The 26,885-nt window shown below is 35.2% G+C and overlaps 5 protein-coding genes, 2 long non-coding RNA genes and 2 pseudogenes across 10 annotated transcripts in view; 4 read left to right on the top strand and 5 right to left on the bottom strand.

Annotated features, from left to right (window-relative positions):
* Positions 1-1,980, top strand: part of LOC104708547 (NF-X1-type zinc finger protein NFXL2) — a gene marked incomplete in the record, with an annotated part of 5,496 nt that extends 3,516 nt beyond the window's left edge. The window contains 7 exon segments of the mRNA XM_019235124.1: positions 1-57; positions 205-372; positions 552-742; positions 895-976; positions 1,072-1,278; positions 1,363-1,452; positions 1,569-1,980. Of these exon segments, the coding sequence (XP_019090669.1) occupies positions 1-57; positions 205-372; positions 552-742; positions 895-976; positions 1,072-1,278; positions 1,363-1,452; positions 1,569-1,730 (957 nt within the window).
* On the top strand, positions 3,253-4,495 carry LOC104734572 (annotated as a pseudogene).
* LOC104737852 lies at positions 5,037-6,103 on the bottom strand (annotated as a pseudogene).
* On the bottom strand, positions 6,983-8,406 carry LOC104734570. 2 transcript variants are annotated; one of them, XR_759372.2, is made up of 3 exons: positions 8,135-8,406; positions 7,524-7,913; positions 6,983-7,340 (listed from the first exon to the last, which is right to left on the bottom strand). It is a non-coding gene; the product is annotated as an uncharacterized LOC104734570 (long non-coding RNA). The 2 variants fall into 2 exon arrangements; XR_759371.2 differs by having other exon boundaries at positions 6,983-7,913.
* Positions 10,246-12,146, bottom strand: LOC104734569 (polyamine transporter RMV1-like). The gene has a single exon (XM_010454169.2). It carries the CDS (start codon positions 11,866-11,868, stop codon positions 10,390-10,392), a length of 1,479 nt encoding a protein of 492 aa, XP_010452471.1. The 5' UTR covers positions 11,869-12,146; the 3' UTR covers positions 10,246-10,389.
* LOC104734567 (tubulin gamma-2 chain) lies at positions 12,447-15,281 on the bottom strand. Its single transcript, XM_010454168.2, has 10 exons — positions 14,931-15,281; positions 14,497-14,809; positions 13,985-14,385; positions 13,794-13,847; positions 13,612-13,716; positions 13,434-13,508; positions 13,297-13,341; positions 13,019-13,147; positions 12,793-12,897; positions 12,447-12,712 (listed from the first exon to the last, which is right to left on the bottom strand). The coding sequence occupies exons 1-10, from the start codon at positions 15,057-15,059 to the stop codon at positions 12,644-12,646; spliced, it is 1,425 nt and encodes a 474-aa protein (XP_010452470.1). The 5' UTR covers positions 15,060-15,281; the 3' UTR covers positions 12,447-12,643.
* Positions 15,496-16,586, top strand: LOC104734568. Its single transcript, XR_759370.2, has 2 exons — positions 15,496-15,735; positions 15,805-16,586. It is a non-coding gene; the product is annotated as an uncharacterized LOC104734568 (long non-coding RNA).
* LOC104734566 (PHD finger protein ALFIN-LIKE 1) lies at positions 16,755-18,779 on the top strand. Of its 2 annotated transcripts, XM_010454167.2 has the most exons (6): positions 16,755-16,996; positions 17,104-17,136; positions 17,268-17,490; positions 17,972-18,095; positions 18,209-18,466; positions 18,577-18,779. In XM_010454167.2, exons 1-5 carry the CDS (start codon positions 16,903-16,905, stop codon positions 18,458-18,460), a joined length of 726 nt encoding a protein of 241 aa, XP_010452469.1. In that variant the 5' UTR covers positions 16,755-16,902; the 3' UTR covers positions 18,461-18,466; positions 18,577-18,779. The 2 variants fall into 2 exon arrangements, with proteins under 2 accessions (XP_010452469.1, XP_010452468.1); XM_010454166.2 differs by having other exon boundaries at positions 18,209-18,779.
* Positions 20,360-23,991, bottom strand: LOC104734565 (flavonol synthase/flavanone 3-hydroxylase). 2 transcript variants are annotated; one of them, XM_010454164.2, is made up of 4 exons: positions 23,272-23,989; positions 22,364-22,390; positions 21,667-21,997; positions 20,360-20,752 (listed from the first exon to the last, which is right to left on the bottom strand). In XM_010454164.2, the coding sequence occupies exons 1-4, from the start codon at positions 23,766-23,768 to the stop codon at positions 20,498-20,500; spliced, it is 1,110 nt and encodes a 369-aa protein (XP_010452466.1). In that variant the 5' UTR covers positions 23,769-23,989; the 3' UTR covers positions 20,360-20,497. The 2 variants fall into 2 exon arrangements, with proteins under 2 accessions (XP_010452466.1, XP_010452467.1); XM_010454165.1 differs by lacking the exons at positions 21,667-21,997; positions 22,364-22,390 and adding an exon at positions 22,548-22,878 and having other exon boundaries at positions 23,245-23,991.

The following is a 26,885-nucleotide window of genomic DNA, read 5'->3' as shown; positions in this document are numbered from 1 at the left end:
TGTCCAGAGCTTGTCTGGAGGCCCTGTGTAGGCCACCATCTGGCAGCAGAGAAAATGGTGAGTCTAGATTCTCTTTGATATTAGTTATTTTCAGATGCATATCCAATATCTAACATGTTCATTGCCATTTTGTAGACTTTGGGATCTTCTTTTATTGTTTTTTTTCCGAAATTTGATATGTATTTTTTCTTTTTATTGGCTTAGATGGTTTGCTCTGACAAAACTCAATTTGCATGCGATAATTTATGTGGAAACCCTCTTCCATGTGGGAATCATTACTGTTCGTTTACCTGTCATCCCCTGGAAATAAAAAGTTCATCATTGGATAAAAGAAGTGAGACTTGTGAAAAGTGTGATCTCCGCTGTCAAAAGGTACTTGAGTTATGTTTTATATCTCACCACTCACTTTTATCATCTTTCCTTATGCATATGTTTCTGATAGCTTCTGAAAAGAAAAGCATGTTTATTCTGATGAAGCTATTAAATGCTCTCTGTGAGTCTGCAGAGTCAGTTAGTTATAGGAAAGACTTATCTTTCATACTAATGTACAGGAGAGAACACCACGATGCCAACATCCTTGTCCTCGACGATGCCATCCTGGAGACTGTCCACCTTGCAAAACTCTGGTGAAGAGGTCATGTCACTGTGGTACGATGGTGCATGCATTCGAGTGTATTTACTATAATACACTGTCTGAGAAGGACCAAACGAAAGCCCGCTCATGCCGTGGTCCTTGTCACAGGTACAAAACGCTGGAGCTACATTAGTTCGTTTCACTTAATTTGAACAGCTGATGGTTTCCTTGTGGTTGTTCGATTGTTCCCAAATCCGAACTTTTACTGCATAAAAATATTAGTAAACCATAGTTTTGAAAAGAGGATATTGCTGTTGCAGAAAATTGCCAAACTGTACGCATCTGTGTCCGGAGATATGTCATCCTGGGCAGTGTCCATTGCCAGAAAAATGCGGGAAAAAGGTAATATTTCCTAGACGCCATGCTGCAACTGCGTTATAAAGATGTTTCTCTGTTACAAGTGGGATCTTACTTTTCTCGATTTTTTATGGATCAAGGTGGTTGCTCGTTGCAAGTGCCTAACATTGAAGAAGGAATGGTTATGCCAAGATGTTCAAGCAGCCCATAGGGCCACAGGTTCTGATCCTAAAGAAGTACCGAAGAACCAGTTCGGTGTCGGCCTCCTCCCTTGCGATTCCAACTGTAAGAGCAAACTACAGATGGCTGAATCGGTGTTACAACAGCGCAATGTCAAAGTGATTGAGGTAAACAGAAACAATAAAAAGCTGTCCGAATTAATCTCTCTTAAAGCAACTATGACAAAACTTTCTTCTAATTAAACATCTTAGGAGAAGGAGGAGCCGAGCGGGAAAAATGCATCAAAGCGAAGGAAAAGGCGTGAACGGGGTCAGGACGTTAAGGAGACCACAAGGCTGCAGGTAAATTATGTCTTTGAAAAAATAAATCCAAGAAGACGCATGTCTCAATGAGACAGTCTCATATCCCTTATTTGCTTCTCCTTTAAGACACCATCTGGTTGGTTTCTTCTCTGCAGAAACTTGCTGTCGCCACAAAGAGGATACTGATGGTCGTGATGTTAATGGCTATGCTAGCCGCTGTTACATATTATGGTTATAAGGGAATCTTGTGGCTTTCTGATTGGATGAATGAACTCGAAGAACAAAGACAAAAGTCTAGAAGATACCCCCGAATCTAGTTCGTTCGAGAATTCTTCCTTCTCAAGCTTTTGACCTGATACTCCGCAGTTACAACACATTTAACTTTTACAAATTTGATATTACTTTTCGGTTTAGTCGATGATAGTCGCCGAGAATTTTTCAAAGGAGAATCTAGCTAGAAAGATCATCAGTTTGTTTGTTTTATTGATTTGGTGAATCTCTTTTTAGTTGTTTGATATTTCGAATACTGCAAAACAGCTTCGAAAAACTGTTGTACTTGTTCTTCTTTTTCAAGATTTAGTATTACTACAAAAAAAAAAAAAAAAAAAAATGTCATCAACATAAGCATAATGCAAGAAGTCGCAGATAACAGAACGAAGTCTCGTAACTTATATTGCTCTTACTCACAGAACTTCACTGTATCATAAAAATCACGCATGGTACTTTTCTTATCACCAAACCTTAAACAGTCTCGAGCAGAAGACATGAAACAAACCATTCTCACCAAAGCTGCGACATCTCTCACTGTTGCTAACGACTCCTTGTATGGCGGGATCATCTTCAGGCCACTCAACCTCTTCCCACTCCTCATCACCAAGTCCATATCAGAAACCTGTTTCACCAGATCCTCCGAAATCACGTTAGAAACTGGAGCCGCGGTGGAGGAAGAAGAAGCGGAGAACTGTTCCTTGGCGGGAGGGTTAAACTCGTGGTAACATCCCCCGGATGATATGCCCATACGCGAAGAGGGTCTGGCATGGTCTCTAACATTCTTATACGTTAGAGCTCCATCTTCTTCTTCCTCCTCGTCGTCGCTGGCGAATCTGATGATAAATTTTCTCTTCGGAGCAGAGGCCGGGAGATTTGTACGTTTCAACGAGTCAAGAGAAGAAGACGGTTTCGCTTCTTTACCGTCGATTTCATTGCCACCGTCGTTACAGCGTCGCCGGTAGTTCCTAGGTTGCTTAGTTGTTCCCATTCCTCTAGAGAATTAGTGCTTTTACGTAAAAAACTAGGTATCCAAACGTTGAAGAATAACAGAGTTTTTTTTTCTGATCGACGTACGTACGTACGTGTACTTATACTGTATATGTCGCGGCAAAAAAGTAATAGCATTGGCCTAATCCTTATTCTATAAGGTTATCCCCAATGGGGGGTTATAGGAGAGGTTTTAGTGGAGAAGAATAAAAAAAAAAAAATCAGATAAAGCAAAAAATTATAAGAGAGCCTCTTATTTAGTATACTACTTTATAGAATAAGAGCCCATACGTGTCACGTATTTGTTGGCCAAAAAAAAATGAGAAGAAGGAAATTTTTTTTCTTCTTTCCTCTCTGTCTTTCTCTCTCGATCGAAGTCCAGAATTGACAACGGAAGGAATCAAACGCTATGGAATCAGAGGAGATTGAATCTGGAGAGGCCAATCGGAGGATATTAAATCGGTTGGAATGGAAGGAGATTGAACTGGAATTGGTTCTTGTTCCCGGATTGAATCCTGGTCAGTATGAGGAACACATGAACCGTGGAGCTGGGTCTTGTTCCCGGATTGAATCCTGGTAATACTCAAGCTTGTCGTCGTCATCTTTGTGTTGTTGTTATCTTGTTTTTTCTGCATACTCTCCATGTTTTTCATGTTGTTTAATGTTTTGGTATTGACATTGGATGATATTGTTAAAGATTTGGTATTGGTATTGACATTGGATTGTTTTCAAGAACAGTTGGTTTCTAAAGACCTGAATCGAGCAATCTCGTTGTATTGGGCTGCAATTAAAGCTGGAGATCGAGTTGATAGTGCACTGAAAGACATGGCTCTAGTTATGAACCAGTTGGATTGAACTAATGAAAGGAATCGAAGCTATCAAGTCTTATCGATATCTCTGCCCTTTTGAATCCCAAGATTCCATTGATAACTTGTTACTTGATCTCTACAAGGTATAACAACTTTCTCAGTCTGATGACTAATTGTGAAGCTACTTCTGTGCTCATGTATGTTAACTATGATTTGTTTGGTGGATTTTGCAGAAGTCAGGGAGGATTCAAGAGGAAGCAGAGTTGCTTGAACACAAACTGAAAACACTAGAGCAACAAGACACGCACTATGGTGGTAGGATCATAGCTGTGAAAAGAAGCTACGGGAAGCAGAACAACAAGACTATTGAGCAAGAGAAAGCGCGGTAAGAACTGAAGTTTGTGCATACCCACCACTAGATATCTCCTATTTCCGCTTTAAGAGTAGTTTCTCTGACTTTGTTGAATATAGGATTCTAGGGAACTTAGCTTGGGTTGCTTCATAACTATGGAATTGCAGAGCAGTATTACAGGTTTGTGTGACAGACCATTGAGCTTATTAAAACATGGTATTGTTTTCATTGCCTTAACATGTAAAATGGGTTTTTACTGTGATAGGAATGCTTTGTCTTTGGAGCCTGACAATAACAAGCTGTGCAATCTTGCGGTCTGTTTGATACATATGGATAGAATCTTGGAAGCTAAATCTCTGCTTGAGGATGTAAGACGGTCTCTAGGAAATCAATGGAGCAACGAATCATTTTGGAAGTCCTTTGAACGGGATACTGATATGTTAGCAGAAAGAGAACGGGCCAGAGTAGCGGATTATCCAGAAGAATTGTTGAGAAGTAGCTCTGCAGATAACATCTCTTCAGGGAAAGTAAACGAACCAAAAGAGATGGATCGGTGGATTAACCATTGAAATTCTCATACTCAAGCTTGCCTTTGTCGTCTTTTTGTTGTTGTTCTCTTTCTTTTTTCTGCATACTCTCCATGTTTTTCATGAATTTCTCATTTTTATAAAATGTGAAATGTTTAAACATTTATACTAATCAACCTCAAATGAAATAAAAAGTTATACTAATCAAAATTTATAAACATATATTTGAAATGCTATAATTTCATATTCTACTTAAAATTATTTATTTTCAAAAAAAAAATTCAAATATAATAGACTCAAAATTATATCCTACCATCGGGGAAAAAAATTTAATTAGGATTCTCAAAGTTCTTATTTTACTAAAAGTACATAATATACTAATTAAAAAATTTAAGAGGCCCAAAAATATAACCCCCATTGGGGTTGCCCTAAGGACATGGATCTGATCAACCATCTCCCAACTCTTGTTGGATCAATGACATAATCTTAAACTCTCTTTGGACTTTTGGAGTAATGTGATAAAGTCTAAGGGAGCCAATTTATTAAATAAAAACAAGATCAAACGAAACAAAAGAAAGAAGCTAAGTACCCTAAGGGAGCCAATTTATTAAATCAAAAACAAGATCAAACGAAACAAAAGAAAGAAGCTAAGCACCCTAAGGGAGCCAATTCATTAAATCAAACACCATCTAAGGAGTCAACGGCAGTAACCTGAGACTGAGACCTCATTGAGCTTGAAGCATCAAATATCTTCTTGGCTTTTTTCAATAGCTCCTGCCACTTAGCATCATCTCCTACAATCTTGACATGTCCTTCAACGATTGTGAAGCTGTCTCTTGTAACACTTGCTTCTTGCCCTCCAATCAAAGTTGAAACCCTTGCAGCAACTGCCAACATCTTATCAAGACTATCACAAGACAACAACCCAAAAGCCAGAAGGTAAACGATCCTATCTTCATCAGGAATCGATCCAGATCCACGAGCAGCCTCGTTATACGTTTTCTGATTCTCGTACAATGCATGAAAACTTCTATGTTCTTGAGGAGTGATCAAAAGAGAGAACTCAGCCATAAAAGCCATGTGACACATGCAAATGAGGTCTATGAATGCCATATCCTCACTTTCTCTTGGAATCAGACCAGCAAATCCAGTGTGAAGCATAGCAATAGGTAGCTTATGAGACTGAGCAGGAAATCTATTGGCATTATTGAAAGGAGCAAACCTGTTGACAAAAGTTGTCTCAGAGAGGATTAGCTGGCGGCTAGCCAAATGAGGGAAGAGAGCGATCATTCTTGAGAAAGTCAAAGTTTTGCTTGTTAGGGCAAGCTTTCTCTGACCCTTGTCTCTGATTCGAATACCTAGAGTTGCAGCAACTGATTTGATAATTGCTTTACCAGACTCACTAGTTCTCTCCAGTTGATCAAGGCAATGCCAACAGCTCTGTAAACTGTTTTGGTGACTTCAGCTTTGGATAAGGTTTTAGTTCTCTCAAACAATTCAGCCATCAAATCATGTGATGAAAACCCACTAGATCGGTGTTGCACTGGTGTCGATGTTGGTGCGACGCTCTCAGAAATCAAATCTGCTAATACTTTGAAATAATCAATGCTGCTAAGAGTTTCTTCCATTTTCTTCTTTTGGAATTGCACTAAACCTTTCAAGAGGAAGAAAGAAGCAAAGGGAGAAAAAAGGAAGAGCAACGAGTGGAAGGTGTAAGGTTTCTGAGAGCGCTTTATATACAACATGAAACAGGAGTTCACGTACTCCGATTAGGGTTACAAAGGATAAAAGTGAGACTTGCATTGAAAGTGTTTATTCTTGTTGAATTATTTTCCAAGGAAACATGCATACTTCCATTTCCAAGAGTCAATTCAAGTCTGATTTTTGAGACTTGAATTGACTCTTGGAAATGGAAGTATGTTTCTTTGGAAAATAATTCAACAAGAATCAAGAATAAACACTTTTAATGCAAGTCTCACTTTTATTGACTCTTGGAAATAAGTTGCAAAGTCTCAAAAATCTGATGCCGTACGCGAAGGTTTCTACCATCTCCACGGAGAACTTGTACTAGGTTGCTCAAAATTAAACTAAACATATAATTAATGTTAAATTAATCTAAGCAACCTATTAACAATTTTAAACAAAATTACCCTTCCACTAGTGAACCTCTCTAGCAAGATTGCTTAAACTACAAAATCAAAAGAAAGAAAAAAGAATAAAAAAGTTAAATGTTGTGTAATGATCAAAGAAGCTATTGTTTTTGGCAGAATCTGAATCAAAAACAAGCAAAACAGACATTTAATAGACTAGATATTGAAGGATCAAGAGATGCAGAAAAATAGGAATAAAAATGAATGAGAAAGAATAGGAAAATAGGAATAAGAATGAATGAGAAAATAGGAATAAGAATGAATGAGAAAGAAGAGTTTGGGAACTAGCACCAGCTGCAAAGCTTTCCTCAAGTCTGAATCAAAACAGAAACTGCAGTTTTCAAAACCAAAACCTGGAGGAACAAAAAACAGAACCTGCAGTTTTAAAAATGAAATCCTGCACCTGCAGTTTAAAGACCAAAATCTCCAATTTAAAAGAACAAAACATGAAAGAATACTCATGGTAACTAGCCATTACAAGCAAAAGATTTTCATAAGAAGGTAACTTTTATCGGATGTTTTAGTTAGAAAGTCTAAAGTGTAGCAAGAATGACAAGAGATTACACTTACAAAGCATTAAAGTTTTCAGACAAAAGCAAATCACTAGCTTAAAAAATCTACTTGGTTCTAAGACCAGGAACGTTTTTGAGACCCATCTTGCCAAGAACATTTTTTACGATAGCTGGTGGGTTGTCAAGTCCCATGCTGCGGCTGAATCCACCAGTCTGGTAGTGTCTCTTGCAATCATCTTCTGAGATTTGTAGTAACCCAACCACGCCTGATACGCCGCCTCCTAGTTCTTCATTTCCACTTGGCTAAGCCTTTTCTGCACCTGAAATTCAACAAATTTCTTCTACTCTCGACTCATGTCACACACTCTACAAAAATCTTAGCTTTTTGACTTCAAAGAGTTTTGTGTTAAGAAAGGTTTGCTAAGTTCAGTAGAATGGAGGTTGTGTTAGTTCAGAAATACAGACATTAGTGATTCAGAATGGAAATAGAGAAACAGTGTTACCTTATAGTCCACATTATCTTTGGCATCCCAATAAACTATAATCGCTTTCTCAAGCTCCTTCAATGTCTTTCAGCTATCACTAGCCCTATACAATTCAAATGATTCTTCCAATGGTAGTACATTATGGTCACTCTGAGACTTCAAAGTATGTTATGTCTCCATAAACAATCCAAAAATGGCTCTATCAACGTATTATAACAGTTTGGAACATGTTATAAAGTAAAAAAAAAAAAGACAAAACTTTCATAGTTTTCAAACCTTTCGCCTATGCACACCAAGTGTTTGTGACAAAATCATCAATGAAATAACAAAGCTTTAGATACGAGTGTCTAATACCTCTCCTTCATTGGTTAATGCTGTCGAATGCCATCCACCCACAGCGATATCAACCTAACACATGCATTTACCAGGGGGTAGATTAATTTCTATAGTAGACACTCGGCAGCTTTAAACAGCACAAGGCATCGGATCAAACAGCACAAGGCATCGGATCAAAACATCTCCAATAGTTTTGACCGATCTAAATTCAACCAAAATCGAATCCGAAGTAACTTCGAATAGTAATCGAGATCCATCACAAGATCAAGTAGTAGATCAGAGGGTTTCTTTACCTTAAATCGGAGGAGAAGATCGACAGATCGAGGAAGAAACAAGAACCAAGACGATGAGGATCTGTCTCTCCGAACTCTCTCTCTCTTTCTTGTCACTGGAAAGTACAACGGCCGATGAAGAGCTGAAGACGACGAAACAATTCAAAGAGGGGACAGTATAAAATTGGTGTCAAAAATCAATCGATTCAAGTGTAGAGAGAACCGCCTGTTCCGTCGAGAGAGAGAGTCGCAAAAAAGAAGAAGAAAATGGGCAAATTTTTTTTTTGTCTTTTCAATTTTCTCGTTACCCAACCAGAGCTTGACACGTATAGTAGTTTATGAGTTGCTTTCGGGTTGCTTCCGATTCTTCTTACAGCAACGGTTCTATGTTAAATGGGCCATATTTAAATTAAATTCATAAGATTGAAGTAAATCTAGGTAAAATATATTTACAGATATTCTTAGACTAATAAGATACTAACATATAAAGATGTTAAAAGAACAAGAAAGGAAACAAAACAAAGCATTCTAAAATTTCTACCAAAAAAAATATTATAAAATTAGCCTAACAATATTTTAAAATTAGCCTAATATATTATCTCTCAAAAGGATGTTTGTTTTAGAAATTGATTTTAAATTTTTGGTTAATAATTATGGGAAAGAGAGAAGAATTACCTTTTAGAACTATTTTTGTTTAGTATTTTATTTACTTTTATCATATGAAAATATTTAACTTGGAAATGGATGCTTACAATAATAACATGAAAATGTTATTTATCAGAAATCTAAGTGCAAATATCATAAATATCTTATTTATCAGAAAATATTATGTTCAAAATAAAAATATTTTAAATAAATTTTAATTAGATTAAATGTTTAATTTTTTTTATATTTTATAAAATTAGAAAATTATTGTATTTCATAAATTTAAAACATACATAACATAAAAGCATATTAAAAATAGAAGTACTAACTCTTTTTTATCTTTCTTCCATAGCTTTTTTGATCCCAAAGCTCTAGATCTCTTTGACAAGATTTTGGTGCTCGATCCGTCCAAGGTAATAATTATATAAGCTAAATTTGATTTAAAAAAAAAACTATATTCTTAGCATTTAAAGTCTTTTTGTTTTTTTCTTTTTGGTGTAAAGAGTAATTACAAACAAAAATGAAAATTTTGATTCGAATTTGTAAGTATGTTTGCATGCATCCAAGATTCCAAAGATGTCAAACAATATAACTTATTGAATACCCCTCTGATTCATATTAGTTGTTATTTGGGATGCTAGCTTTAAAAGATCAAATGTATTTTATTCTATTTATTACATTTTTATTGAGTTTTTGGAAGCATAATGTTTATGGATATAGTTTTTGTTTTCATATTTTGTTGTAGAAACCATAAATGCCTCTTGTTATCAAAAAATATATCTCATGAGTATTGACATTCGCATTAGTCAATTTTGCTTTGGTTATATTTAATCTTGTTTGGCGGTAAATATACTAAATGGTTTTTAATATAAAAAAATAACTTACTGAATACTCTGTTCAATTCATATTACTGGTCTAGGTAGTTTCACACAGATTAAAAAATAATTAATTTTTTTTATTTATCTTTCATTAATATACTATTTTATTTGACAAAACTAGAAATTTGATTCATATATTTGGATCATAAATATAAAACGACAAGTAATATGAAACAAAAAAAATTACTCTAAAACTACAATTAAAAAGAGATGAAAGGAGTATTATTGTAAAGAAATAAAAAAAATTTGTGAATCATAGGTCTGAAATTTGGTTCTATAATTACATTCGGTTTAGATTCTTGTTGATTTTTCAATCTATATCTTGGCCCATATATTTGTTTGGTTGTAGATCTTACACAACCAAGCACCTCTATCTAAGTCATGAGTTTTGATGGAAAATCCGAAAATGAATCAAAAGAAAGCTATACATGAGTTAGAGCGGATGATAGGAGTTGCCGAGTTGGACTTGTTCGTCTCGACTGATTTGCGTTTCGCATTGTCTTTCTAATATCGCATATGCCCAAATATTTTTTTGGGAGTTTACTACTATTTTATTTTCCACAACATCACATTTAAGATAGAAAAAAATATGATAGATGCATTCCAAAATTAGTTTTAGTGTTTATATCATTTGGGTGATTTAGAATAATAATTATAAAAATATTATTTAAAAAACTCATGATTTTTTCATTAGTGTTCAGCGAAGGTTATATATCTAAGAAAATAGAACATTAGCATCGTCAGCTTCGGTCCTTACTCCATCAGGTTTGGTAGGTGAGAGCTGGTTGAGAACTTGAGCCATCCCTTCTTCTCCACTTGCTTAAGACAAGGTTGTAACACAAGCCCAATCACAATAGCCGCAAGGCTCACGGCTGCAACTTTCAGGTTAGTAAACGCCATGATGACACCGATCAATATTGTTGGAGGAATGCACATGAGGATCGATCCCAAAACCCCTACAGGTATCTTGAACGGCCGTGATGCAGCCGGATATTTCATCCTTAGCCTCACAAATGCAATAAACTCCAAAATCATTCCAAAACAGTATAACAAGTTCTCCGCAGCCACAATTTCTTGAAAGCTTAACCATGACAAGAGAATCACACCAGAGGCTGAGAACAGTATCCCGACCCATGGAGTTCCGTAGCGAGATCTCTTGGCAAAGACCTGTGGAAGCATCCCGCGCTCAGCCATTCCAAGAAGTTGAAAAGAATCACTGCTCATTTCAGCAAGAAACATTCCCATGTTTGATGTCGCAGCTGCAGCTTGAATCCACCATCCCAACCAAGCTCCTCCTATAACTTTACCTATATTAGCGAAATACCCGTCAGTCCATAGGTTCTGATCAAGAGGTATAGCTCCTGTCCCGGTCAAAACCGGGAAGATGTAAGAGAGTACCACAAGAAGCAGAGCATAGAACAGAGCCCTCGGTAACGTTTTACTCGGGTTTTCAACTTCTCCCGAAAGCGTACTAATCGAATCCCAATAGTTGAGGTTCCAGAAGAGAGTGTTGAGATACAAGCTCCATTTAACACCTTTCGTCTTCTTGCTAACCACAAGCCATCTCGAAGGTTTGAGCTTTGGAATAGACATGAAAGACATGACCACAAAGGGAAGGATCGAGAAAACACCGAGAAGAACAGCTGCTACACCGACAATGCTTAAACCCCTGTAGTTCACGTAAGTCAAGGCTACAGTCAATACCAAAATCGCAGCGACTCGAGGGATTCCACTACCAAGAACCGGGACTCCAGATTGAAGATAATCAAGGAAGAGAATGGGATACAGAGCGTTGTCTATAACGCCACTTAGCCATTTAACCCAACCTTGTTGAAACCCCCAGTAAGGTCCCAATGCTGAAGATACCCACACAACGTAACCACCGTTCTCAGGAAACATTGTTCCCATCTCAGCGGTGATGAGTGCTTCAGGGATACTCCATATAAAAGGGAAGACAATAAACCCAACAATAGCCAACAGAGGTCCTGCTGCGTTAACACTGTCTTCAATCCCAAACGGACCACCTGAGACCTCGTAGAATATCAGGAAAACTAGTGGCAATACCGTTATTTTCTTGATCTTGTTGACGGGTCTCTCCGGAGACGGAGGAGCTTCAACGGCGGTGGTGACACCTATGCTTATGTGAGGAGGAGGAGAAGGTGGGTTTCCGGTGGAGGAGGTTCTTAGCTTTTGCGTGGCGGAATCAATAGTCAATGAGCTAAGCTCAGTCATCGAGAATTAAAGACTTAAAAAGAACTGCTAGGGAAGTTGCTTGGACGTAGACGGAACAACAGAGCTAGAAGAAACAAGAAACATGGAAGAAAAAAAAGTTGGAAACTTTGAGCTGCTCGAACGAAATCGAAGGTTAAAGGTTTCCACTTTATGAAAACAATATCCAGAAACGCAAGTTGAATCCTCCAAGTTTATTTATATATTCAAATACAGAAAGAAAATAAAATTAGGCTTCTTCTTATTTGACAACGACATTGCTCCTTACTTATATGTAGGATAACGATAAAACCTTTTTTTTCTTATTCAAAAAAATAAAAACACTATTAGATAAATTCGTCAATAAATACATTCTTATAAATAAATAAACACTGTAGAAAATTTTGTTTTATTCATGCGTCGAGAATAATTATGCACTTGTCAAAGCTAAGTGTTAGTTGCAAGTTTGTTATAATGACTTAAGAAGGGGGATCTTCGAAATTTAACATTGGTTGTAATTTCAATTTGCATAGGATTCCAAGGTTCCTGCTCCTGAGGAGATGCAACTTTTATGTGCTCTTTAATCTTAAGAACTACCCAAGAAACATAATCATCTCATAGATTGCAACTCATCCACATCATAATACTATTCAAGGTTTTACATTGCCAATACTTTTGTATCATTCATTACTACTGCTCCTACCAAAACCTATTGCAACGTAAACCTATGATGACCTGAAAAAACCTCAGTTATAAGTGAAACATCATTTTGACTTACTCTGGGTTTTTATTTTTTTGGTCAGAACGCTAACTTAGGATCCACAACTCCTGAACCATTGCCTTCACCAGTCATAAGCTGTCCGGGGTCCTGAGAGAGACATAGAGTTTTCATTACAAGTTGCTTCATTATAAGTGTGACTATAGATTGGGAAAGCTTAACTTATATACCTCCATTCCCCATTTGATGTAATCTGGAGACTCGCAGGCCTTATATTCATCTACCAAACTCGCAATTATGTCCCTTGATTCATCAAACTCTGAAAGATCATTGTCCTGTCCATATCAACATGTAGATTCTCATGATTTCAACATTTAACTGTCAAACCTCATGGAGGATGGGTTGCATTAAACATCAGCTGGACAAAGGCAAAATGTATTTGAGCAGTCAACTTACAGCAAACATGGGAAACTTTCGGTAATTGTCAAGAAAAGCTTGCTTCTTCCTCAACTTGTCATATTGACTCAAACATCTGCTGAAAAGGTGCCTGATACTAGTGTGGCTCGCTAACATAAGACCACTGACCTGAAATATCAAAAAACCAACCACCAAAGTTAAGAGACTTCGTTGTATCTTCCAAAGCAGGATCCAACAGCACGAGACATCAATTGTAAGGAGTACCAACTCTCAGCATCACAGACATATATAATAAATATAGAGTGATATAAGCTTACCCTATGGGCAGTTTGAACATATGGGGACTTCTTGGAAAGAGCAACCTGTAGAGAGCAAGATATGGAAAAAAGTGTGATGCAAATCCATGATAACGCCAAAAGCAATAACTAATTTTCAGGCGCAATTCGGTTAGAACCTGTATGCTTGCAGGTCCCCAGTCAATGAAATTAACAAGCTTTCTTTCTCGTATCCTCTGCAAACTCTCATGCACCTAATATCAAGTAGTGAGACAACAGAGCAGATCACATCAACCAGAAAGAATTGACTAGTTCATCCTCAATTTGCCGAACAAAAATCTGCTACATAAACTTTACCTGAGTGGGATCGACTTCTCCTTGAATTATATTCAATATTGATATGTACTTTGCCTGGCTAGCTTCTTTGTTTCTAGCATAAGACGAAACCATAGTATTCTTTGTCTGCAAATACAATCATGATAGATGAACATCTGAAACAATTTTCGGAAAAAAAAGATTGGAGAAAGCAAATGGCTCACCTGTAGAAGTCTTCTCATAACATCCAGCACAGTGGTTTTACGAATGACATTGGCCTACCAAGAATAATTCACATCAGAGGGTATGAAATCAATTAAAAAAAAAAACCAAACACAACATTTGGAAGACATGTTCAAGATACCACAACAGCGTCCCATAAAAATATTTTGTGATTTGATGGTAGATATCTAACCTGGCGCTCAACAGTCAATGGTGTATATCCTGTCATAAGGAAGTGACACCTTGGTGTCGGGATCAAAGATGCAAGCAATCCAACCAAGTCATTATTCATGTATCCTGGATAACGCAGCGTTGTTGTGCTAGCAGACATCACAGTTGACACCAAAGAATTCGTTTGAGCAAACGTAGGATTCGTCAGATGTAGACGCTCCACAGCAATTCTATTCAGCGCAGTATTGTCGAGGACAACAACACAATCAGCATTTAAGGTAAGCCGCTTCAGGGTCAAGAGTGAGTTGTACGGCTGGACAACAACGTCACTCGTTTCCATCTGATTTGGAAATACACTGTATGTCTGAACCAACTTCTTGCTATAACGATCATTCAAAGTCTCCAATAAGTAAGATCCCATACCTTCATATGAAAAAAGATAAGAATCATTCAAGAGAGTAAACGTATTGCACAAAATAGAAATCATGTAAGAAGGTGTATTAAGCTAACTTAAGATAGGGAATGATTAAAAACCTGAGCCAGTGCCTCCAGCAATAGAGTGGCAAAGAACAAAACCCTCAAGACTGTCACTACCATCAGCTTCACGATCAATCATGTCCATGATCTCTTCTTCAACACCTTTCCCTTGGTGATAACCACTGGCCCAGTTGTTACCAGCACCACCACCATGGTCGGAAAGGAAGATATTCTCATGATTATAAAGGTTGCGGTAATCCCCATTCTGAATGCCATTGATAACTCTAGGCTCCAAATCAATGAGCAGCGCTCGTGGGATATAGTGCTGGTCATCCGCTTGGTAAAAAAACACATCTTTTCTATCACCTCCCTACACACCAATTTCAAATTAACACAATTCATTATGTGATACAACAAACGAAAGTCAAAATCAAATCGATTATTAGATAAAATTTGACTGAGAAACGATTTCGAAGCAATCAGAGGAAGACCTGAGTAGCGAAGTCCTCGAGGATACCATCTTTACTGATGCCGTGCTCAAGGCAAAGCTGTTTCCAAAACTCCATACCGATCTGGTTCCCACATTGTCCCACCTGAAGCGTAATAATCTCCCTCGGCATCTTTCACTCTGTTCTCTTATGGTTCAGAAACTTGTTGGGTTAAAAAAATAAAACCCTACTAGGGTTTCGAGTCTGGTGAAGAAGATGATGGTGAAAATCAAAACGATTGAATTAGCACACTCTCTATCTCTCACTCACGGGCATAGATTAGGCCACACTCTCAGCTTTACTCATCAATGACAAACCCAGAAATCAATCAGAAGTTTGGGAATTTTTTTGGGATAACGTCCTATTTCCCCATCAAAACTATCTTATCGTACTAGATGGAGCCGGAACTTTGACATCGTCGTAAGTATCCACAAAACAAGATCTCTCAACCTATATATCTCCAAATCTAAAGTTCTCATTTACTTCTCCATATTTTTTGGTTTAATCGATTTACAAATTAAACCGCTAGAAAACCAGTCAAACCAGATATAAAACATAGTTTAAAACCCGATTGACCTTATAAACCCGACCCGGTCTAAGAATTTTTATAACCCGATCAGAAATTCTCAAACCTAAGAACCCTAAAATCATCATTTTCTAAAATCATCATTTTCTAAAATCATGAACACCGTCTCTTGCATTGGGGCAATATGTTTCAGGTGGGTGCATAAACCCAGCCAATTTCCTACCAAACTCTCGCTTATCCACCACTGGCGCCAAGAGAAGCCCTCGTGACTTCCACATTCCAGTAATCATTTGTGTTCTTAATTGATTTTGGAGTTGAAAAAAATTTGTAATTTGAGAATTTTTTTTGCAGATTTTATCTTCATTTCTGATCGGATTTGATGTGTTCTTGGTTCAGTGAACCATGATTCCAATCACCAGAACTTGAATAAACCCAACTAAGAGTTTTGGAGCTGCAATCGTCTATAAAAAAGGACCACGTGAATCTCCATTATATACAACAATTATGATTGATCTTTTATGTCAATTTGGTTGAATTGTTTATTTGATTTTTCTTGGATGCAGTGGATTTTCTGGGTTGGACGGACCATTCATCCGAGCAGCCTTCATTAGCATTCAAAAGCAGAAGCTGATTTTTTTTTTTTGGGTTTTTAGAAGTTCACAGTTGCTTTATCTTTGTTTGTATTGAGCTTTGACATTTTTGAGATCTGGTCATATTTGTTTAAATGGATTTTTCTATTTCTTCTTCTCTCTGGGTTATTTGATGTGGATGATCTGGTTAAACGTTAATGAAAATATGATATAGTGTTCGTTGAGATGGGGAAAAGAGATTTAAAAAATAAAAAAGAATTGGTGATTTAATTATATAAACGGGTCGAAATCAGGTTGAAATCGGTTTACAACTTTTGTTAGTTGGTTAGACAACCAATAAACCAATAATTAACCAATTAAACCTGTATTTATGGAGAAATTGATGAGAATTATGGATTCAAGGAGATTTAGAAATAAAATTTTGGATTTGGAGAGATATAGGATGAGAGACATTTGTGCAGAGATATTTAAGACGAGGTGAAAGTTCTGGCTTTATCTAGTAAGATGTGATAATTTTCATGTGGAACTAGGACGTTTTCCCAATTTTTTTAGTTGAATTCAAAAACACAACACACTGAAGAAAAAGGAAAAAAGAAAAAAAAAAAAACTAAATTAAACTGGGCCAATTCGAATGAAATTGGGCCAGGCCCATTAAAACAGAGACCAAATACAAAAGTATACTACTACTACTAGTCTTTAGGCTTTAACTACTCTTTTATTCTTTTCTCTCTCTCTCTCTCTCTGTGTCCGTGCGCATCGGATTTTGGAAACCATTGATGCAGACCTCAATCCATCTCTAACACCACTGATCTATCTTACAGTCTTTCCCACATTTTGATTCTTGCTTTACGGTCTATCTATGGCCGCCGAGTCTTCTAACCCTCGAACCGTCGAAGAGATCTTTAAGGATTTTAGCGGTCGTCGTTCCGGTATTCTTCGAGCTCTTTCCGGAGGTAGAGTCGACGCAAAAACCTCTTTTTCTCTATGTTTCTTACTAAAGTTGTTGGCTTTTTTCTAAATTACGTTTTGTTGTTGTTGGCTGTGTTTTTTTGTTTACTAGATGTTGACAAGTTCTACTCTTTATGCGATCCGGGTAAGTGAGCTCTTTTCACCGTTATTTTCGGATCTGTGTTTGTTTTTACCATTGATAAGCTTCAGAAGAAGAAAAAAGATGCCCTTTTTGAGAAATTTGTTCCTTTTTTTGGTTTTTTGGGGGTCTTATAGAGATGGAGAATCTGTGTTTGTATGGACACCCGAATGGGACATGGGAAGTGAATCTTCCAGCTGAGGAAGTGCCTCCGGAGCTACCTGAGCCAGCTCTTGGTATCAATTTCGCAAGAGATGGTATGCAGCGTAAAGATTGGCTCTCTTTAGTTGCTGTCCACAGTGATTGTTGGTTACTCTCTGTTTCTTCTTACTTCGGCGCTCGCCTTAATCGCAATGAGAGGTACGTTTTGCATTCTTTGTTTCTCCCTTCTTCATAGAATGTGGCAGATAGTTCTACTGTGCTACTTAGAATGTGGTGTTAATGTGTTAATGATGATAACAATTGGACAGTCTCATGAGCTTGTGTCATCACTATATGTTGTTTCCTGATTCTTTCTTTCACTCTAGCTCTACTTGTCAATAAGCTTCTTTCCTTCTTAGGTTAAGTTTACATACCATTTTTCAAAAATCCTTGTCTCGTGAACTTGTGCTTCATTTGGATACATTCTATGGTTAAGTTTGGTCCCTTTTTATCGATACATGTATGTTTTCTCTGAGCTGACATCTTTGTTTTCACTATCTTATTACTTATCCTAAAAGCATTATTTGCTTTATGGTTCTGTAGGAGCCTGTGGTGTAGCATCCCATTCAATGTAAATCAACAGTTGTAAACAATAATGGGTCTATGAGCTTATGTTGTATGTTCTGTTTTCAATTTGCAGGAAACGTCTATTTAGTTTGATCAACGATCTCCCAACTCTCTTTGAAGTAGTGACTGGTAGGAAGCCCACCAAAGATAATAAACCAAGCATGGATCTCGGAAGCAAATCCAGAAACGGCGTTAAGGTATCAATTTGAACTCTCTATTAATCTTTACCACTCAAAGACAGATAAGGGTTTGTCAATCTTCTTCCATTTGAACAAAATTATTAAGTTTCGATGTTATTGAATTGTTGCAGAGATCAATTGAAGGTCAGACAAAGAGCACACCGAAATTGATGGAAGAGAGCTATGAAGATGAAGACGACGAGCATGGAGATACACTCTGTGGAAGTTGTGGAGGAAACTACACAAACGACGAGTTCTGGATATGCTGTGATGTGTGTGAACGTTGGTACCATGGGAAGTGTGTGAAGATAACACCAGCCAAAGCAGATAACATCAAGCAATACAAATGCCCATCTTGCTGCACTAAGAAAGGAAGACAGTGAGAGAGTGTGAGTCATCTTTTCATTCATATATCATCCTTTCTTTTATTTCTAGTTTTAAATTACTGCAAAACATCCTTCTGTTAATTTATGAATACGAAACTATTATTTTGTGTTAGATTCTCAAAGGGCGTTATAAAATTAGTAGTGAAAGAGGGAGGTAGTCAAAGAGACATTAGCTGGTTAGAAAGCTTCCTCATCTTTTGATCAAATATGCCATGTGTTTTGTATATGTAGTGTGACTCTGTTTTCATCGTTTATGTGTGTAATCTCTTTTAGGCTATATAAAAAACAATCTTATATGTATGATTGATCATCATAATCTCATGGGTAATTTTAACTAAGTGGTTGTACTGAAAAAATAATTAGTGGTGTTATGTACATTGGAAATATTTTGATGTCACAGAACCAAAATAATGATAAATTACCCACATGTTTTTGGAATATATTGAATATATTTCCTCAAATTTACACACTCTTTGACAGAGAATATTATTATGTAAAAATTCTAGAAATTATAATTAAGTTTAGTAACCTTTACAAAACTCGATCCAGGAGAGTGATTGAGCCATTTGTTGAATATTCCATCACTAAATCTCTGTCCACGTAGTCTCTCTAGTCCCTACTGCCATTTTTAGTTATTTTAATTTTATGACATACAAAATTAATCTGAATTTTAGTTAAAAGAATAAAAAAAAAATCAAATTATATAATAGAAGGGATATACTAAAATAAAATCAAACTGAACGTAGGGTAATGTTTTTCTGTATAATTTGAATTATTCAATACATTGAAATATTGAATTGAAGCCACCGTCGATAGTGTGAATGAAAATGCAACAAGTTGCATTTTCTTAAATATATATTTCGTATCCAACCTATATTATTTATATGTAATCACAATTGACCCAACTGATAGACACTCTGGGCCAAACCACCACTCGAAAGCGCACATGCTAGTTATTGTAATTTAATACTGTTTATAATCTTATACTTATATATAAATGTATGTAATATATATATAGACTATATAGTATGTGTAGTGCAAACGTTTGACATATTTGTATGTAATGATTGATCCAAAGAAAACCAATACGGGAATGAGAGGCTCACAATATAATAGATAGAGGTGTGGATATGGTGTTACAAATATCATCCACATGGGGTAATTAGGAGGCTAGCCAATTTTTGTGTACTAGCATACTCATATCATATTAGTCGATGTTTGTCTGTTTTAGAGTTTAGCTCTTTTAAAAATTTATTACATCCGTTGTGGAGCAATTCTTTTTTTGTATTACCAACAGATTCATATAATATTTGTGTGTGTTTGTTGTCAGATTTATTTGCTTCTAATCATTTTTTTTCCGATTCGAGTTCGGGATTCGGTAAACATATATCAATTCCAACAATCTGTTAGGTCAAAATAATCACAAGACTTTACTAAAATTAAAGTACCTTTCAGTGATATTCCATATTGCATAGTATATAATATCATGTGACGTTTGAAGTTCAACAATTATACATTTTGTGACAATCTTTGTAGTTGAATTAGTTAATTAAGCACCGTTCAATGATATTATCTGTGACGTTTAGAGTTCAACAATTATACATTTCTATTATAGTTATATAAACTAGCTGTACCATGATCACTATCAACTTTACCACGTTTTTTTCAAACATGACGACGTACGCATTAATTAAGAAATGAAATGTGTGCAAATGATATTGATAGACGTTAAATTCTGAGATTTAATACAATATATACTATGTGACAAAAAAATTGAGTACTATACAAACCAATAGTAATAGATACTACTATCATTTGAAACATAAACAATATATATAAGAAAATACTATTGTATAAAAGAATCTCTGAACGTAATCCAGTAAATTAGTTATTTGCTTGAAGATAAAATCATCGATCCTTTGAAAATTCAAAATATAAATGATGATTGTACACATATACAAGTCAGATGTAATATCCTGAAATTACAAAACATTAATTGTTTTCTTTATGGGGAAGAAAGAAAAATTAAAACAATCAACGAGGCCGAGGAGAAATATGAGATTCAACATGGGATTTGCCTTGTGGACCTTGAGTTCTGATAAAGAGTCTATATTGATCAAAGGTCATAGGAGGATATAAAGGAGGATTATGAGCGGATACAAGTTCTTGTAACGGTTGGATCGGAATATCGCTTTTAGGGTTGTAGAAGAAAGCAAGTGAAACTCTCTCTTTGTTCGAGTTCACGATCACTCTATGCTCCACACTCTTGTATGTTGCGTTGCTTAGTATCTGCGTTTTTATCATATCAACAACATGTAAATTGTTTGATTCTAAGGAAAAATTTAGACAACACAATATCAAGTTTCTAAGAAGTTAGAAAATTAACATTAATTATATATATATACGATTTTGTATAAAGAAGACTTTCTAAAATTATGTTGTTTTCACAAAATTTCTGTGCAAATATACACATGTGGTGTTTGTTTTAAAAATCGTGTTATGTACGTATAAATAAATATTTCTTATCTTGCAACATGGGCAAACAGCCAAACACAAACATGTGCGTAATGAAGGATTTGCTGTACTATTTGTTTCGTAATAAAATATAGAGACAGCCACTTACGATTGTCTCAAAAAAAAGAAAAAAAAATCCTAATTACTTTCTTATAAAGTTATAATATTGCCGATATATATATATATATAAATTGTCCATAAAAACCGGTTGACAGAAAAGATCTAAAAGGACGTAATTTCAGTTGTCGGAATAATGAGTTAATAATTACATTTTTTAAAAATTGTTGAAAAATCAAAAAGGTGATAGAAATTGGCACCACCAAGTGGTAGCTGTTTATCATACTTGCGTTTAAAAACATGTGTAAAACGTGCGACTTTTAGCTTACATCTTTCGCATTTGTCCTTTCGCATTCATTCGTTTTCATTCGTTTTCAAACATGTGTAAAAAGATCTTTCGCATTCATTCGTTTTCAAATAACAACTTTCGCATTTGTCCTTTTCTTTATAGACAATTTTTTTCTGACACAAGATAACGATTAAGTATTTATAAATTTTTATGAGAGGATGTATCTAGTAAATTATTTGTGACATATACTTAATTACTTTAATTTGTTTTTTTTTTTAATTTTATAGATTATGAGCAACATGGAAAAGAATAACCAAAAACGGCAATTAATTAAATAATTTACCTGAATTTGATCACCAATATTGACGATGAAAGCATGGGGATGAGGCTTGACGGTGATCCACGTGTCATTTTTACGAACCTGAAGACCGAAGACTTGATCGTCCGGTAAGAGAATGGTCATACCGCCAGGATCGGAGTGAGGGGAGAGACCAAGAGCCAGCTCCGGTCGAGGGCACTTTGGGTAATAATTAACCCTCAAGCATGCCCCAATGTTTTCACCTCCAAATGCATCTTGGAACTTGTCATCTTTTAATCCCAAGTTTGTCGATAACACCCTCATGATTCTCCCGCTTAGATTCACAAGTTCTTTCCCGTACTCACCGATCACTTCTCTATTTTTTTTTGCGTAAAATAAAAGAAATAAAAATTAAGTTATCTCCCCAAGATTGTATTTTACTATATCCTAACGTTAAAAAATCAAAAAGAGCAACACTTGCTTTCTGGAAAAAAACAGTATTCTCACTCACACTCACCACGAACTTAAAATATCAAAACTATTAAAAAGGATAAGTTTTCCTATATTGTACCACTTGTCCGTATAGTTTAAAGATTAAAAAAATATATACAGTACTTGTTTCTAGTAATATAAATCGATCTTTCTACTCACACTCCCCCAAAAAAATAAAGTACTCATCACTAAAACTCATTTAAAAAAAATAATAGAGAAAGAAAAAATGATTAAAGAAGAGAGGAGGAACCTTATGGTGGGAGGAAAAGAAGGCCACTTGTTGAAGTCTTTCAAATGATGAGGAAGAANATGTATCTAGTAAATTATTTGTGACATATACTTAATTACTTTAATTTGTTTTTTTTTTTAATTTTATAGATTATGAGCAACATGGAAAAGAATAACCAAAAACGGCAATTAATTAAATAATTTACCTGAATTTGATCACCAATATTGACGATGAAAGCATGGGGATGAGGCTTGACGGTGATCCACGTGTCATTTTTACGAACCTGAAGACCGAAGACTTGATCGTCCGGTAAGAGAATGGTCATACCGCCAGGATCGGAGTGAGGGGAGAGACCAAGAGCCAGCTCCGGTCGAGGGCACTTTGGGTAATAATTAACCCTCAAGCATGCCCCAATGTTTTCACCTCCAAATGCATCTTGGAACTTGTCATCTTTTAATCCCAAGTTTGTCGATAACACCCTCATGATTCTCCCGCTTAGATTCACAAGTTCTTTCCCGTACTCACCGATCACTTCTCTATTTTTTTTTGCGTAAAATAAAAGAAATAAAAATTAAGTTATCTCCCCAAGATTGTATTTTACTATATCCTAACGTTAAAAAATCAAAAAGAGCAACACTTGCTTTCTGGAAAAAAACAGTATTCTCACTCACACTCACCACGAACTTAAAATATCAAAACTATTAAAAAGGATAAGTTTTCCTATATTGTACCACTTGTCCGTATAGTTTAAAGATTAAAAAAATATATACAGTACTTGTTTCTAGTAATATAAATCGATCTTTCTACTCACACTCCCCCAAAAAAATAAAGTACTCATCACTAAAACTCATTTAAAAAAAATAATAGAGAAAGAAAAAATGATTAAAGAAGAGAGGAGGAACCTTATGGTGGGAGGAAAAGAAGGCCACTTGTTGAAGTCTTTCAAATGATGAGGAAGAAGATGAAGAAAGTAATAATCACTCCAATCAAGACTTGCTCCTTTCGTAACACCTAATCTACTTCCATACCCTTCATAGGTTCTTGGTGAGTTCGAGTAAGTCTCTTTCGCATTGACCGGCATATGGAAAAACTCTCTCCAGTTCTCTCTAGCCGCGTCCATCAGCTCCGGTTTGACCCCGTGGTTCACCACTTGGAAAAACCCCCACTCACGGCAAGCCTCCGATATATGAGCCATGATGACGTCATCGGACGACCCTTCTTCCGAGAAAAGCCCTTCAAGGTCTATGATTGGGATGTTGGTCGCGGCGGGAGCGTCTTCGGTCGTGTTGGGGCGTAGAGACGCCGGTTTGATGTAGCGGTCGGGGAGAAAGGAGAGGTTGCTCTCGGCTAGGGACTGGACTCGGACGATTGGCTCAGGCCACTCATCCATCGATCCTTTCTTGTTCTTGGTCATGTCCATGTTCATCTTCTTTGTTTCGATTTATCCTTCTTGTTCATGCGAGACGTTTTAGATAGAAAAGAAGAGGCTTGTGAGAAATAATAATTTTTTTGATTGAAGTAAGGAATTTAAAAGAATGGTAAAATGGTGGTGGAGGAGAATCTAGAAATCGGCTAGAGAGACGATGAAAGCAACGTCTTTGTTTATTAATGAAACGTGTGTGAAAAAAGTATTGTTATACTTTTTTTTTTCTTAAATATATTTCTCTCTTGGGATATAGAAGAAGGACAAAATAATATATTGGATCGACATGTGAAACTAAGCATTACTTTGAGTTTGAGGCAATCTTTGGTGTGATAGGCTTTTAACTATTTTAATGACAAAATGTCGACAAAGTTTAAGACTAAAAATATACTAGCTAGTCTTCTAAGATAGTACTAAATAATCTTGCTAAATAAATGACACGTTTCGACTTATGGACAATAGAACTTATATGTGGCGGATGTAGGAAAATTGTTTGATGAGTTCAAAATGGATTCAAACTCACAATTGGTTAGGTTTAAACTGATATCTATTTTAAAATTTGGTGTAAATTAGAACAATTTTAAATTTGATTGGTTTCAATTGCACCATATACAGTAAAACCTCTATAAATTAATAATATTGGGACTATGAAATTCTATTAATTTATAAAGATTTTAATTTCTTGATAAATTAATAATTATTAATTTATAAAGAGACTTTCCTAATTTAATAAAAAAAATTCAAAAATAAGATTTAATCATTATAATTATTAGTTTTATAAAATCATTTAAAATGAAAATAACAATTATCATGTTTTGAAGATAGTACTCAAAGATTTTTATATAGTAAAAATATAAAAAATGAACTCTAATAAAAGTTAATGTGTATATATACACATATATTTAGATAACTTTATGTAATTATTAATTTATATTATTGATGGGACCATATATTTACAAAGGATTTTCAAAAAAAAATTTATTTTATTATATTATTGAATTATGTCCAAAATTACACTAATCCCAACTTGGAACCAAATAAATTTATTAATTTATAGAGATTATTAATTTATCGAGTATTAATTTATAGAGGTTCTACTGTATAGCAGTCTATGTGCCACCGTTTAGTGTAAGAGATGAATGTTATTTTATATGAATAAAAATTATATATGTTATATATAAAGAGATGGATGAGAAACTGACAATCTATTTGGTGACGCTATAGAAAATAGCCTGACAGGCAAGACTTGTAAGAATATTATTCAAGATTATGTGAGTTTTATGAAACTTTTCAAATACTTCATTGTTTTTTTTTTTTTTTTTGATATATAATCTATTCAACCCATCTAAAAAAATTAAAGCTCGAATTCAATTCTTGACTTTAAAAACTTGTACATAAAGTTACAACCTTTTAATCAATTTCCAATCAACCCAGCTGTTAAGATAGTAATGAGACCGTTGTCTAAATTTAATATACTTTTTAAAATTTAATTAATTCGTAATAAGGACATGTTTAAATTGAATGTAGAATTGCATCAAGTGTAGCTTTGATGAAAGTTTAAATCGAATGTAGAAATGCAGCTTTGATGAAGGTTTCTAGAAATCGGATAAAATACAAACACACATGAATCCTGTGTAAGAAAAGTAATCAAAATCCAATTAACAAGAGGATACGATCAGTTCAACCAGTAACGGCTTCGGTCGACATGCCCATATATAGCTTATTAAGCTTGTTTTTAATATACCATCACAAAATTAGTCAACGCCTTTGGATAATTGAATCGAGACGCATAGCTAGAAAAAGTAAACAATGTTTTTGTTTGTTTTGCTTTAATCTTTATACTATAAAGAAACGAATAGCCAAACCAAGAAAAAAAAAAAAGGACTTTAAAATAAATACTGATAGAGTAGCACGTGGGCTAATTAATCAAAACGTAACATGGCGTCGTCAATGACGTAATGCTTTCTAAATAGAAAACGTTGAATATAAACTTTTCTAGAATTATTTTACCCATAAGACAGATTTAGGAGAATCTTATCGACATTACCAAATTGACAATAATGGACAATGGAGTTTAATCCTGCCTAGAAACCTATTTTTTTTTAATTCTTGCGAATAAAAAATAATAATTTAAAATGTTTCATATTATTATTGCTTTTCCAAGTTTTTTTTTTAATCAAAGTCTTCCCGATTGTGGTATTTCTAACATGTTTTGTCTGGCTGCAATGCTTTCGTTATATAGTTGACTATAAACAACTATATACTCGACTGTGGATGTTAAATCTACATCAAACTCAGTATCAATGTTATTCATTTAGATAACTACTATATATATATATATATATTTAAGTTGTAACAAGAATAATTGTTCGTATTTATATCAAACTATATTTGTCTAGAAGAGTTTGTAATTATTATGTTCATACATTTTTATCATCAAGTTTAAGTTTTTTTTTTTGGCTAAAAGATCTTCAATTTAAAACTTGATAACGCATAGCATCATCAAAATTAAGTTATGTTCTGTTGATCATGATACTGTATTACTGTGGATGATGATGATATGCGTTATAGTCTTATAGATCACATAATTTTGATAGTGAAGGTGAGAACACATCTCTCTCTCTCTCTGCATTCTACTGCAATTCCAATGTAACAGTCTAACCGCCAAACTCGTTTAGCCTCCGCATTCGACATGTGGGGCCTTTCTTTTGAGGGGACAACTGATCAACTAGTTCAGCAACCAAAAAAAAAGATTTTTTTTTTTACTATTTATGGACCTCTTGTTTTGTGTGTCTGTGTGTGTGTGTGTTTTTTTTTTCCTTCTACTGATTGGTACGGCTAGTGTAAATTGATCGCTTCTATTTATGTTAGTCAGCCATTTTAATTACAGTTAACACGATTAATTTATGAAAGTTTTCTCATGAGAAGTCTGGAACTCCTTATCTACTTTATTGATCATATATTTAAACTTTCTCCATATATATATACATCATTGATCATCCTATACAATACATCTAAACGTTACACTTAAATAGGCAATTGAGCCATTTTTTGTAAATGCAATATGTTTAGCACACGGCAGTGTTTGTTTGACAATCAAGATTATCGGCTGGAGTGATT

This window comes from Camelina sativa, chromosome 13 (genome assembly GCF_000633955.1).
Source record: "Camelina sativa cultivar DH55 chromosome 13, Cs, whole genome shotgun sequence".
Classification (NCBI taxonomy): domain Eukaryota; kingdom Viridiplantae; phylum Streptophyta; class Magnoliopsida; order Brassicales; family Brassicaceae; genus Camelina; species Camelina sativa.
The sequence above is the reverse complement of the archived record's forward strand: the minus strand, read 5'-3'. Positions and strand labels throughout refer to the sequence as shown.

Excerpts from the sequence above, each read along its gene's own strand:
- LOC104734569 (XM_010454169.2), bottom strand. The coding sequence starts at position 11,868 with ATGACTGAGCTTAGCTCATTGACTATTGATTCCGCCACGCAAAAGCTA.
- LOC104734567 (XM_010454168.2), bottom strand. The coding sequence starts at position 15,059 with ATGCCGAGGGAGATTATTACGCTTCAGGTGGGACAATGTGGGAACCAG. Across the intron at positions 13,717-13,793 it reads TTATGAGAAGACTTCTACAG|ACAAAGAATACTATGGTTTC; the intron begins GTGAGCCATTTG and ends TTGTATTTGCAG. Across the intron at positions 12,713-12,792 it reads ACATCAAATGGGGAATGGAG|GACCCCGGACAGCTTATGAC; the intron begins GTATATAAGTTA and ends TGTCTCTCTCAG.
- LOC104734566 (XM_010454167.2), top strand. The coding sequence starts at position 16,903 with ATGGCCGCCGAGTCTTCTAACCCTCGAACCGTCGAAGAGATCTTTAAG. Across the intron at positions 16,997-17,103 it reads TCTTCGAGCTCTTTCCGGAG|ATGTTGACAAGTTCTACTCT; the intron begins GTAGAGTCGACG and ends TTTGTTTACTAG. Across the intron at positions 17,137-17,267 it reads CTACTCTTTATGCGATCCGG|AGATGGAGAATCTGTGTTTG; the intron begins GTAAGTGAGCTC and ends GGGGTCTTATAG.
- LOC104734565 (XM_010454165.1), bottom strand. The coding sequence starts at position 23,768 with ATGAACATGGACATGACCAAGAACAAGAAAGGATCGATGGATGAGTGG. Across the intron at positions 22,879-23,244 it reads TCTTTTCCTCCCACCATAAG|AGAAGTGATCGGTGAGTACG; the intron begins GTTCCTCCTCTC and ends AAAAAAAAATAG. Across the intron at positions 20,753-22,547 it reads ATATTGGTGATCAAATTCAG|ATACTAAGCAACGCAACATA; the intron begins GTAAATTATTTA and ends ATAAAAACGCAG.